The sequence below is a fragment of the Manis javanica genome, chromosome 8 (genome assembly GCF_040802235.1).
Source record: "Manis javanica isolate MJ-LG chromosome 8, MJ_LKY, whole genome shotgun sequence".
NCBI classification, from domain to species: domain Eukaryota; kingdom Metazoa; phylum Chordata; class Mammalia; order Pholidota; family Manidae; genus Manis; species Manis javanica.
Window position 1 is genome coordinate 92,733,126 of NC_133163.1, and position 12,763 is coordinate 92,745,888.

The 12,763-nt window shown below is 40.6% G+C and overlaps 1 protein-coding gene across 1 annotated transcript in view; it reads left to right on the forward strand.

Annotated features, from left to right (window-relative positions):
• The window catches only part of STARD9 (StAR related lipid transfer domain containing 9), a 156,539-nt gene that overhangs the window by 47,904 nt on the left and 95,872 nt on the right, over positions 1–12,763 (forward strand). The window contains exon 4 of the mRNA XM_073241708.1: positions 11,958–12,074. Coding sequence (XP_073097809.1) covers positions 11,958–12,074 — 117 coding nt within the window. The remainder of the gene's footprint in view (positions 1–11,957; positions 12,075–12,763) is intronic.

The window sequence follows — 12,763 nt, forward strand, 5'->3', positions numbered from 1 at the left end:
GGAATAAATCCTACTTGATCATGATGGATGATGTTTTTGATGTATTTTTGAATTTGGTTTGCTAATATTTTGTTGAGTATTTTTGTCTCTGTGTTCATCAGGAATATTGGTCTGTAGTTTTTGTATTTTTGCAATATCTTTGCTGGGTTTTGTATTAGAATGATGCTGGTCTCATAGAATGAAAGTATTCGTTGCTCTAGTTTTTGGAAAACTTTAAGGAGGTTCGGTATTAGGTCTTCTCTAAATGTTTGATAAAATTAAAAAATGAAGCCATCTGGTTCAGACATTTGTTCTTAGGTGGTTTTTTGATTACTAATTCAATTCTGTTGCTGGTAATTGGTCTGTTCAGATTTTCTATTTCTTCCTGGGTCAGCCTTGGTAGGTTGTATTTTTCTAGAAAGTTGTCTGTTCCTTTTAGGCTATCCAATTTGTTAGCATATAATTTTTCATAGTATTGTCTAATAATTCTTTGCATTTCTGTGGTGTCCGTAGTGATTTTTCCTTTCTCATTTCTGATTCTGTTTATTTGTGTAGACTCTCTTTTTACTTGATAAGTCTGTCTAGGGGTTTATCTATTTTGTTTATTTTCTTGAAGAACCAGCTCCTACTCTTTTTAATTCTTTCTATTATTCTTCCTGATTTTATTTTTCTCTGCTCTAATCTTTATTATGTCACTCCTTCTACTGACTTTAGGCCTCCTTTGTTCTTCTTTTTCTAGTTTCATTGTGAGTTCAGACTATTCATATGGGATTGTTCTTCTTTCCTGAGGTAAGCCTGTACTGCAGTATACTTCCCTCTTAGCATGGCCTTTGCTGCATCCCACAGATCTTGCAGAATTGACTTATTGTTGTCATTTGTCTCCATATATTGCTTCACCTCTGTTTTTATTTGGTCATTAATCCATTGATTATTTAGCAGCATGTTGTTAAGCCTCCATATCTTTATGGGCTTTTTTGTTATCTTTCTGTAATTTTTTTCTAATTTCATACTTTTGTGGTCTGAGAAGCTCATTGGTTCAATTTCAATCCTTTTGAATTTACTGAGTCTCTTTTTGTGTCCTATTCTGAAAAATGTTCCATGTTCCCTTGAGAAGAATGTGTATCCTGCTGCCTTTGTGTGGAGAGTTCTGTAGATGTCTGTTAGGTCCATCTGTTCTAATGTGTTGTTCAGTACCTTTTTCTTCGTACTTATTTTCTGTCTGGTTGATCTGTCCTTTGGAGTGAGTGGTGAGTTGAAGTCTGCTAAAATGAATGCATTGCATTCTATTTCCCCCTTTATTTCTGTTAGTATTTGTTATACATACGTAGGTGCTCCTATGTTGGGTGCATAGATATTTTTGTATGTGTGCAGGTACACCTTGTTTTCTTGCATTTTACAGATATTCAATTTTGTTGCTGGTAATTGGTCTGTTCAGATTTTCTATTTCTCCCTCATCTGTTATTTTAATGAATAATATTTTATTAAAGTATTATTGATATACACTCTTATTTAGGCTTCACATGAAAAACAATCAGGTTACTACATTCACCCATATTATCAAACCCCCCCATACCCCATTGCAGTCACTGTCTGTCAGTGTAGTAAGATGCCACAGAGTCACTACTTGTCTTCCCTGTGCTACATTGTCTTCCCCGTGATCCCCACACACACCATGTGGGTCAATCATAATACCTCTCAATCCCTTTCTCCTTCCCTCCCTACCTGCCCTCCCATACACCTTCCCTTTGGAAACTACTAGTCCCTTCTTGGAGTTTGTGAGTCTGCTGCTGTTTTGTTCCTTCAGTTATAATTGTTGTTATACTCCACAAAGAAGGAAAATCATTTGGTACTTGGTTTTCTCTGCCTGAGTCATTTCACTGAGCATAATATCCTCCAGCTCCATCCATGTTGTTGCAAATGGTAGGATTTGTTTCTTTCTTATTTCTGAATAGTATTCCATAGTGTATATATACCACATCTTTATCCATTCATCTACTGATGAACACTTAGGTTGCTTCCATTTCTTGGCTATTGTAAATAGTGCTGCGATAAACAGGGGTGCCTATGTCTTTTTGAATCTGAAAATTTGTATTCTTTGGGTAAATTACTAGGAGTGGGATTCCCAGGTCGAATGGTATTTCTATTTTTAGTTTTTTGAGGAACCTCCATACTGCTTTCCACAATTGTTGCACTAGCTTACATTCCCACCAGCAGTGTAGGAGGGTTCCCCTTTCTCCACATCCTTGCCAGCATTTGTTGTTCCTATTTTTTTCTATGTTGGCCATCCTAACTGGCATGAGGTGATATCTCATTGTGGTTTTAATTTGCATTTCCCTGATAATTAGCGATGTGGAGTATCTTTTCATGTGTCTGTTGGCCATCTGAATTTCTTCTTTGGAGAAGTGTCTGTTCATATCCTCTGCCCATATTTTAATTGAGTTATTTGCTTTTTGGGTGTATAGGTATGTCAGTTCTTTATGTATTTTGGATGTTAACCCCTTGTCAGATATGTTGTTTACAAATATATTCTCCCATACTGTAGGATGCCTTTTTGTTCTGCTGATGGTGTCCTTTGCTGTAGAGAAGCTTTTTAGTTTGATGTAGCTCCATTTGTTCATTTTTTATTTTGTTTCCCTTGCCCTAGGATATGCATTCAGGAAAAAGTAGCTCATGTTTCTATTCAGGAGATTTCTTCTTATGTTGTCTTCTAAGAGTTTTATTGTTTCATGACTTATGTTCCAGTCTTTGATCCATTTCAAGATTATTTTTGTGTATGGTGTTAGACAATACTCTAGTTTCATTCTCTTGCATGTACCTGTCCAGTTTTCCCAATACCAGCTGTTGGCAAGAGGCTGTCATTTCCCCATTGTATGTCCATGGCTCCTTTATCATATATTAATTGACCATATATGCTTGGGTTTATATCTGGGTTGTCTAATCTGTTCCATTGGTCTATGGTTCTGTTCTTGTGCCAGTAGCAAATTGTCTTGATTACTGTGGCTTTGTAGTAGAGCTTAAAGTCTGGGAGCATAATCTCCCCAGCTTTATTTTTCCTTCTCAGGATTCCTTTGGCTATTTGGGGTCTTTTTTTGTTCCATACGGACTTTAGAACTATTTGCTCTATTTCATTGAAGAATGCTGTTGGTATTTTGATAGGGATTCTACTGAATCTGTAGATTGCTTTAGGCAGGATGGCCATTTTAACAATATTAATTCTTCCCATCTATGAGTATGGAATCTTTTTCCATTTATTGGTATATTCTTTAATTTCTCTCATGAGTGTCTTGTAGTTTTCAGGTATAGTTCTTTCTTCTCCTTCATTAGGTTTATTCCTTTGTATTTTATTCTTTTTGATGCAATTGTGAATGTAATTGTTTTCCTGATTTCTCTTTCTGCTAGTTCATCATTAGTATATAGGAATGCAACAGATTTCTGTGTATTGATTTTGTATCCTGCAACTTTGCTGAATTCAGATATTAGATCTAGCATTATTGGAGTGGATTTTTTAGTTTTTTTAATGTACAATCTCATGTCATCTGCAAACAGTGACAGTTTAACTTCTTCATTGACAGTCTGGATGCCTTTTATTTCTTTGTGTTGTCTGATTGCCATGGCTAGGACCTCCAGAACTAAGTTGAATAAAAGTGGGGAGAGTGGGCATCCTTGTCTTGTTCCCGATCTGAAAGGAAAAGCTTTCAGGTTCTCGCTGTTAAGTATGATGTTGACTGTGCGTTTGTCATATATGGCCTTTATTATGTTGAGGTACTTGCCCTCTATACCCATTTTGTTGAGATTTTTTTATCATGAAATGATGTTGAATTTTGTCAAATGCTTTTTTGGCATCTATGGAGATGATCATGTGGTTTTTGTCCTTCTTTTTGTTGACATGGTGGATGATGTTGTTGTTTTTTCGAATGTTGTACCAACCTTGTATCACCGGAATAAATCATACTTGGTCATGATGGATGGTCTTTTTGACGTATTTTTGAATTTTGCTTGCTAATATTTTGTTGAGTATTTTTGCATCTATGTTCATCAGGGATATTGGTCTGAAATTTTCCATTTTTGTGGTGTCTTTGCCTGGTTTTGGTATTATAGTGGCCTCATAGAATGAGTTTGGAAGTATTCCCTCCTCTTCTACTTTTTGGAAAATTCTAAGGAGGGTCGGTATTAGGTTTTCACTAAATGTTGGATTAAATTCAGCAGTGAAGCCATCTGGTCCAGGAGTTTTGTTCTTAGGTACCTTTTTGATTACCAATTCAATTTTGTTTCTGGTAATTGTTCTGTTCAGATTTTCTGTTTCTTTCTGTGTCAGCCTTGGAAGTTTGTGTTTTTCTAGAAAGTTCTCCATTTCTTCTAGGTTTCCAGTTTGTTAGTATGTAACTTTTTCATAGTGTTCTCTGATAATTCTGGCTACAAAGATATTTATAATGCTTATAACCTCTTGTTGGACTGAACCCTTTATCATTATGTAATGTCCTTCTTTGTCTCTTATTACTTTCTTTGTTTTGAAGTCTATTTTGCCTTATAGAAGTACCACAACTCCTTCTTTTTTTCTCCGTATTTGCTGCATGAAATATCTTGTTCCATCCCTTCACTTTTAGTCTGTGTATGTCTTTGGGTTTGAAGTGAGTGTCTTTGAGACAGCATATAGATGGGTCTTTTTTAAAAAATCTTTTCAGTGAGTCTATATCTTTTGATTGGTGTAATCAGACCATGTACAGTTAGGGTGATTATTGATAGGTGTCTACTTATTGCCATTGCCATCTTTATATTTATGGTTGCCTAAGGTTCAAGGGCAGCTTCTTTTCTAACAGTCTAACTTAACTCATTTAGTATGCTATTACAAACATAATATAAAAGTCCTTTTTTTCCCCTCCTTTTTCATCCTTCTCTATTCTTTATATATTAGGTATCATATTCTATACACTTTGTCTATCCTTGACTGACTTTGGGGTTAGTTTATTTAATTTTTCATTTGCTTAGTAATTAATTGGTATACTTTTTTTTACTGTGGTTTTATTTTCTCTAGTGACAGCTATTTGGCCTTAGGAACACTTCCGTCTGTAGCAGTCCCTCCAAAATACACTGTAGGGACAGTTTGTAGGAGGTAAATTCTCTCAGCTTTTCTTGTCTGGAAATTCGTTAATCCTTCCTTCAAATTTAAATGATAATCTTGCCGGTAGAGTATTCTTGGTTTGAGGCCCTTCTGCTTCATTGCATTAAATATATCATGCCACTCCCTTCTGGCCTAAGGATTCTGCTAAGAAGTCTGATGATGGTCTGATGTGTTTTCCTTTGTACGTGACCTTTTTGCTCTCTCCATCTGGTTTTAATACTCTGTCCTTATCCTTGATCTTTGCCATTTTAATTATTATATCTCTTGGTTTTGTCTTCCTTGGGTCCCTTGTGTTGGGAGATCTGTGCACTTCCATGGCCTGAGAGACTACCTCCTTCCCCAGATTGGGGAAGTTTTCAGCACTTACCTCCTCAAAAATACTCTCTATCCCTTTTTCTCTCTCTTCTTATTCTGGTTCCCTTATAATGTGAATATTGTTCCCTTTGGATAGGTCATGCAGTTCTCTCAATATTCTTTCATTCCTAGAGATCCTTTTTTCTCTCTGTGTCTCAGCTTCTTTGTAGTCATATTCTCTAATTTCTGTGTCATTTACCATCTCCTCTACTTCATCTTATCTGCTTTTAAGTCCTTCCATTGTATGTTTTATTTCAGATACTGTATTTTTCAAATTTTCTATCTCATTCTTGAATATTTTTCTGTAGCTCCATGAGCATGTTTATGATCTTTATTTTGAAATCTCTTTCACAAAGATTGGTGAGTTCAGTTTCTCTTGGCCCCCTTTCTGGTGTTTGTGGAATTTTGTTTTGAACAAGGTTCCTTTGATGTTTCATATTTGTACATGGTGCCCTCTAGTGTCCAGAAGCTCTACTCTCTGGAGCTGCTGAGCCCCTGGAGCGATGGCAGGGGCTACAGGCTTGTGGTACTGGTGCCTGCTGGCAGGAAAGTGTTCTTTCCTGCTTCGCAGCAGCAGTGCCTGCCTCCGCTGCCAAGTCCAGTAGGCCTAGTACACAGAGAGGAGCCTGTATGCTGTGTACTTGTAGCTGCCATAGGTGGAACCGCCCTCTGGTTGACCTGGTGCAATGACGGGTCCAGCTGGTTTGCAAGCCAGTTCCAGCCATGAGGAAGGAACAGCAGTCTGCTTATTGCGGTGGGCGGGGGGGTCTTGTAGCTGCATTGCCAGTCAGGAGATGGAGCGCCTGAAGCTCCTGAAAGTTCCCAACCTGCCTGGCTGAGTGCATCAGGACAATTTTGTCTACCTTTCCTTTCTCCTGAACAGCAAGCTCTGTGCAGTCGTTGTGCCTTTATCAGCCCTCTCACTGTTAGGAAGTCTCTCAGACTGTCTTTCTTTTGTCCCAGAGCGGCTGGTAGTGGGTACCTGTTCTCCACAAGTAGCTGGAATCTCAGTCTCCAAGTAGTCTGCCCGTCTTAGCTTTCCAACCCCACTAATCTCCAGAGCACCATGTATGTAGGTTCATGCTCCCAGAGCAGATCTACAGAGCTGGGTGTTCAGCAGTCCTAGGCCTCCTCTCCCTCCCTGTTCCATTTCTCTTCCTCCTGCCTGGTGAGCTGGAGTGGGGGGAAGGGCTTGCATTCCTCTGGATCAGGTCTTTGCTACTTTACCCTTTTCTGTGAGGTCTGCTCTTTCACCCTGGAATAGGCAGTCTGCTGCTGTCTTTTTTCCTGTTGCTCTTTCAGTATTGGTTTTATTTGTTATATTTTCATATTATATATGGTTTTGGGAGGAGGTTTCTGTCTCACCTCTCATGCCACCATCTTTAAGCCAATCTCCATTTCACATATTCTTTTTTTTTTTTTTTGAGAGGGCATCTCTCATATTTATTGATCAAATGGTTGTTAACAACAATAAAATTCAATATAGGGGGGTCAATGCTCAATGCACAATCATTAATCCATATGAAGCCTAATTCTCGTCAGTCTCCAATCTTTTGAAGCATAACGAACAAGTTCTTACATGGTGAACGAATTCTTACATAGTGAATAAATTCTTACATGGTGAACAGTACAAGGGCATTCATCACAGAAACTTTCGGTTTTGATCACGCATTATGACCTATAAACAATCAGGTCAAATATGAATATTCATTTGATTTTTGTACTTGATTTATATGTTCATCCCACATTTCTCCCTCTATTATTATTATTATTTTTATTTTTAATAAAATGCTGAAGTGGTAGGTAGATGCAAGATAAAGGTAGAAAACATAGTTTAGTGCTGTAAGAGGGCAAATGTAGATGATCAGATGATCAGGTGTGTGCCTATGGACTAAGTATTAATCCGAGCTAGACAAGGGCAGCAAAACATCCACGGATGCAGAAGATTTCTCTCAAAGCAGGGGGGGTGAGGTTCTGAGCCTCACCTCTGTTGATCCCCAAATTCTCACCTGATGGCCCCCCTGCGACTGTGCCTGTCTTAGGTTGTTCCTGCCTTGAGGAATCTTACCCGTCTCTGGCTAACCAGTCATCTTCCAGGGCCATACAGGGAAATGTAAAGATGGTAAGTGAGAGAGAAGCCATATTGTTTGCAAAGGTTAGCTTTTTACTTCTTTGCAGATTTATGCCCTGTGGCTTCTATGCCCAGCACTTGTCTCGAGGTATCTTTACCACCTGGAGGAATTATGATACTCGGTAAATTTGATATGAGGCACGAATTCTATTTAAGGGTTGTAATTAGGAAGGAAGAAGAAAAGCTATAGAGGTAGCATATGGAAGAAAACATGGGAGGATTGATTATTTCTTTGACATATCTTCTTGTATGTATAGGTTTTAAACTACTAACTAATTTGCACACACATATTAACATAATAGGAATACGGTGACATAAACAAAGCAAATCTAATCTATAATTACCATCCATCTCCAGTGAAGCCAAGAAAACCGTTTAGGCACCCTAGGCATTTGTGAAAATTTATCTATGATATGATGGATATTGTCCAACTGTACTTGAACCATCAGACAAATTAAAGCAGCCCATTTCTGGAATCTGTTCACATCCCATATGTTCTTTTAACCGTAGATAGTCTATAGTCATGAGATTTTGGAGTGCTACAACTTGCACCCCTCCCAACTCCTGGTTGAGTTCCAACAGTACAGATCCGGTCAAATTCGTTGTCTCACTGTATGCACATGCCAGCCTAGACACCTCCCTCCTCATTCCTATGGCAAGTCCAGGAGACGGTGGGCTGGATGCAGTCACAACTGCAGCATCGTCCGGATCCCTGTGGAGGCTTTTTGATGATCATCCCCCGGCACAAGTCCTCCAGAGAGTGCTGATGCCGGAAGCTCCTCCTCATATCGTATCTTAGTTCATTTTCTGGGTATCCAAGCTAGGCCTTGATCTTCTGCATAGAAACAAACAGACCCTTTGCCCACACTTGACATGCCCTCTATACCACTGTGTAGAACTCATTGGAGGTCAGCACACAGTAACTGCTTTTTTTTTTTTTTATTAAGAGAAAGGAATATTATCAGAAAAGAGTACCTCCATAGCTGATCATCTGACACCCTTTAAGTGATCAACATTAAGGATATTTAAAGCATGCGTTGATCTTTGATTTACCAATAGTTTTATCCTATCAAGGAGTAATCCCCCTTTTCTTTCTTTCTTTCTTTCTTTCTTTTTTTTTTTTAATTTTTAATTTTGGAATTTACTGAGGCTCTTTTTGTGAGCTAGTATGTGGTCTATTCTGGAGAATGTTCCATGTGCACTTGAGAAGAATGTATATCCTGTTGCTTTTGGATGTAGAGTTCTATAGATGTCTATTAGGTCCATCTGTTCTAGTGTGTTGTTCAGTGCCTGTGTGTCCTTACTTATTTTCTATCCTTTGGGGTGAGTGGTGTGTTGAAGTCTCCTACAATGAATGCATTGCAGTCTATTTCCCTCTTTAGTTCTGTTAGTATTTGCTTCACATATGCTGGTGCTCCTGTATTGTGTGCATATATATTTAGAATGGTTATATCCTCTTGTTGGACTGAGCCCTTTATCATTATGTAGTATCCTTCTTTATCTCTTGTTACTTTCTTTGTTTTGAAGTCTATTTTGTCTGATATTAGTACTGCAACCCCTGCTTTCTTCTCACTGTTGTTTGCCTGAAATATGTTTTTCCATCCCTTGACTTTTAGTCTATGCTTATCTTTGGGTTTAAGGTGAGTTTCTTGTAAGCAGCACATAGATGGGTCTTGCTTTTTTATCCATTCTGTTACTCTATGTCTTTTGATTGGTGCATTAAGTCCATTTACATTTAGGGTGACTATTGATAGATATGTACTTATTGCCATTGCAGGCTTTAGATTCGTGGTTACCAAAGGTTCAAGGTTAGCTTCTTTAGTATCTTACTGCCTAACTTAGCTCGCTTATTGAGCTGTTATATACACTGTCTGGAGATTCTTTTCTTCTCTCCCTTCTTATTCCTCCTCCTCCATTCTTCATATGTTGTGTGTTTTGTTCTGTGCTCTTTTTAGGGGTGCTCCCATCTAGAGCAGTCCCTGTAGGATGCCCTGTAGAGGTGGTTTGTGGGAAGCAAATCCCCTCAGCTTTTGCTTGTCTGGGAATTGTTTAATCCCGCCATCATATTTAAATGATAGTCGTGCTGGATACAGTATCCTTGGTTCAAGGCCCTTCTGTTTCATTGCATTAAGTATATCATGCCATTCTCTTCTGGCCTGTCGGCTTTCTGTCGAGAAGTCTGATGTTAGCCTGATGGGTTTTCCTTCAGAGATGACCTGTTTCTCTCTAGCTGCCTTTAAAACTCTTTCCTTGTCCTTGATTCTTGCCATTTTAATTAGTATGTGTCTTGGTGTTGTCCTCCTTGGATCCTTTCTGTTGGGGGTTCTGTGTAATTCTGTTGGATTATTTCCTCCCCCAGTTTGGGGAAGTTTTCAGCAATTATTTCTTCAAAGAGACTTTCTATCCCTTTTCCTCTTTCTTCTTCTTCTGGTACCCCTATAATACGAATATTATTCCTTTTGGCTTGGTCACATAGTTCTCTTAGTGTTGTTTCATTCCTGGAGATCCTTTTATCTCTCTCTATGTCAACTTTTATACGTTCCTGTTCTCTGGCTTCTGTTCCTTCAATGGCCTCTTGCATCTTATCCATTCTGCTTATAAATCCTTCCAGGGATTGTTTCACTTCTGTGTTCTCCTTCCTGACATCTGTGATCTCCTTCCGGACTTCATCCCACTGCTCTTGCATTTTTCTCTGCATCTCATCCCATTGCTCTTGCATTTTTCTCTGCGTGTCTGTCAGCAGGTTCATGATTTTTATTTTGAATTCTTTTTCAGGAGGACTGGTTAGGTCTGTCTCCTTCTCAGGTGTTGTCTCTGTGATCTTTGTCTGCCTGTAGTTTTGCCTTTTCATGGTGATAGAGATAGTTTGCAGAGCTGGTACAAGTGACCGCTGGAAGAGCTTCCCTTCTTGTTGGTTTGTGGCCTTCCTCTCCTGGGAGAATAGCGACCTCTAGTGGCTTGTGCTGGGCAGCTGTGTGCAGACAGGGCTTCTGCTTCCTGCCCGGTTATAATGGGGTTTATCTCCGCTGTTGCTGTGGGCGGGGCCTGGCTGGGGCTGCTCCTCCAAAATGGTGGAGCCCCGTTGGAGGGTGAGCGGCCGGGCAGCTATTTATCTCCCTAAGGGGCCTCTGTGCTCCCTGCTGCCCAGGGGGTTAGAGTGCCCAGAGATCCCCAGATTCCCTGCCTCTGGTCTAAGTGACCTGTCCTGCCCCTTTAAGACTTCCAAAAAGCACTCTCCAAACCAAAACAAGAACAGCAACAATGAGAGAGGGAATAGAAAAAAAAAAAAAAAGGAAAAAACACGCGATTTTTTTTTTGTCCTCAGGCTCCGGTCCCAGGCACCCGCTCACTGGTCCTGCTGCACTGTCTCCCTAGCACCAGGGTCCCTGTCCCTTCAAGGCTTCCAAAAAGCACCCGCCCACCGGTCCCGCAGGGAAAAACGCGCGATATTCTTTGTCCTCAGGCGCCGGTCCCAGGCACCCACTCACCAGTCCCGCCGCCCTGCCTCCCTAGCACCGGGGTCCCTGTCCCTTTAAGGCTTCCAAAAAGCACTCGCCAAAAAGATAAATAAAAGGGGAAAAACACGCGATTTCCTCCATCCTCAGGTGCCGGTCTCAGGCACCCGCCCACCAGTCCCACAGGGAAAAACATGCGATATTCTTTGTCCTCGGGCGCCGGTCCCAGGCACCCACTCACCGGTCCTGCTGCTCTGCCTCCCTAGCACCAGGGTCCCTGTCCCTTTAAGGCTTCCAAAAAGCACTCGCCAAAAAGAGGAAAAAAAAAAAAAAGGGGTTAAAACGCGCGATTTCCTCCATCCTCAGGCGCCGGTCTCAGGCACCCGCCCACCGGTCCCGCAGGGAAAAACACGGGATATTCTTTGTCCTCAGGCGCCGGTCCCAGGCACCTGCTCACCAGTCCCGCTGCCCTGCCTCCCTAGCAACGGGGGCCCTGTTCCTTTAAGGCTTCCAAAAAGCACTCACCAAAAAAAAAACCGCTCCGGTTTCTTTCCACCTGCTGGGAGCCGGGGGGAGGGGTGCTCGGGTCCCGCCGGACCGGGGCTTGTATCTTACCCCCTTCGCAAGGCACTGGGTTCTTGCAGGTGTGGATGTGGTCTGTATGTTGTCTTGTGTCCTGTGGTCTCTATTTTAGGAAGATTTTTCTTTGTTATATTTTCATAGCTCTATGTGTTTTCAGGAGGAGATTTCCACTGCTCTACTCACGCCGCCATCCTGGCTCTGCCTCCTTCACGTATTCTTAAAAAAATTACTGTATGCTGGGTACAGTGCTAGTCACTGATGATACAAAAATGATATGGTCCCTGAATCTGGTATGGGAAGGACCACAGTGATGTGCTCTCTACTTTTATTGTTACAGGTGTTCAGGGATTTGGGGACTGAAGTACTGTCTGGTGCTGCCAAAGGCTACAACATATGCCTTTTTGCCTATGGTCAGACAGGCTCTGGGAAGACATACACCATGCTGGGGACCCCTGTGAGTACTGGTATTGGAATGTGGTATCTTCCTAAAGCTACTGCAAGCCTGAATGTTGCCTTGTTCTTGCCACTGAAAGGTAGAATGTGAGTTTCCTAGTCAGTCAACTTTGATAAGATTTAATGGACCCTCTTCTGTATTAAGAGTGGATTTCTCAGCACTTAAATTGAAAGGTAAACTTGGATTAATTAGCCCCTCTTATTAAACTCTGAAGGTCCTTAGAATTTTACAACTCGCTTTGATGAAGCAGACCTTGTCAGTCCTTCTGAATTTCTCGGATCATTTCTAAGTTCATCCCTTGAAATGTTTTAGTAATTTTGCTGTGATCAAGACTGGGGCTGAATATTAAGTGCGAGGTAGGGCTATGCAGAAATTGGGCAGTGTGTGTTAGACCTGGGAGTTAGAAATAAGCAGGAGAACTGTTATTGGGATGGAAGCTTGCAGAAAGAGGGTAGGACTTATGAAAGCCTCCCTTTATTATGGAAAATTAGGAAGGGAGAGTTCTTAATACCTCTTTGTTTTAGGTTTGAAAGTATCCTGGTGAGATAAACTGGTGGGGCTGGTGACAACACTTCACAGGGACATTCTCTAGGACATGATTCCTCCTGAAAGATTAGTCCTGCTGCCTGTTGCTTACTATGTCCATGTTTAGTGTGATTTCATGTATTTGAAATTAAGAGAAAAAAATG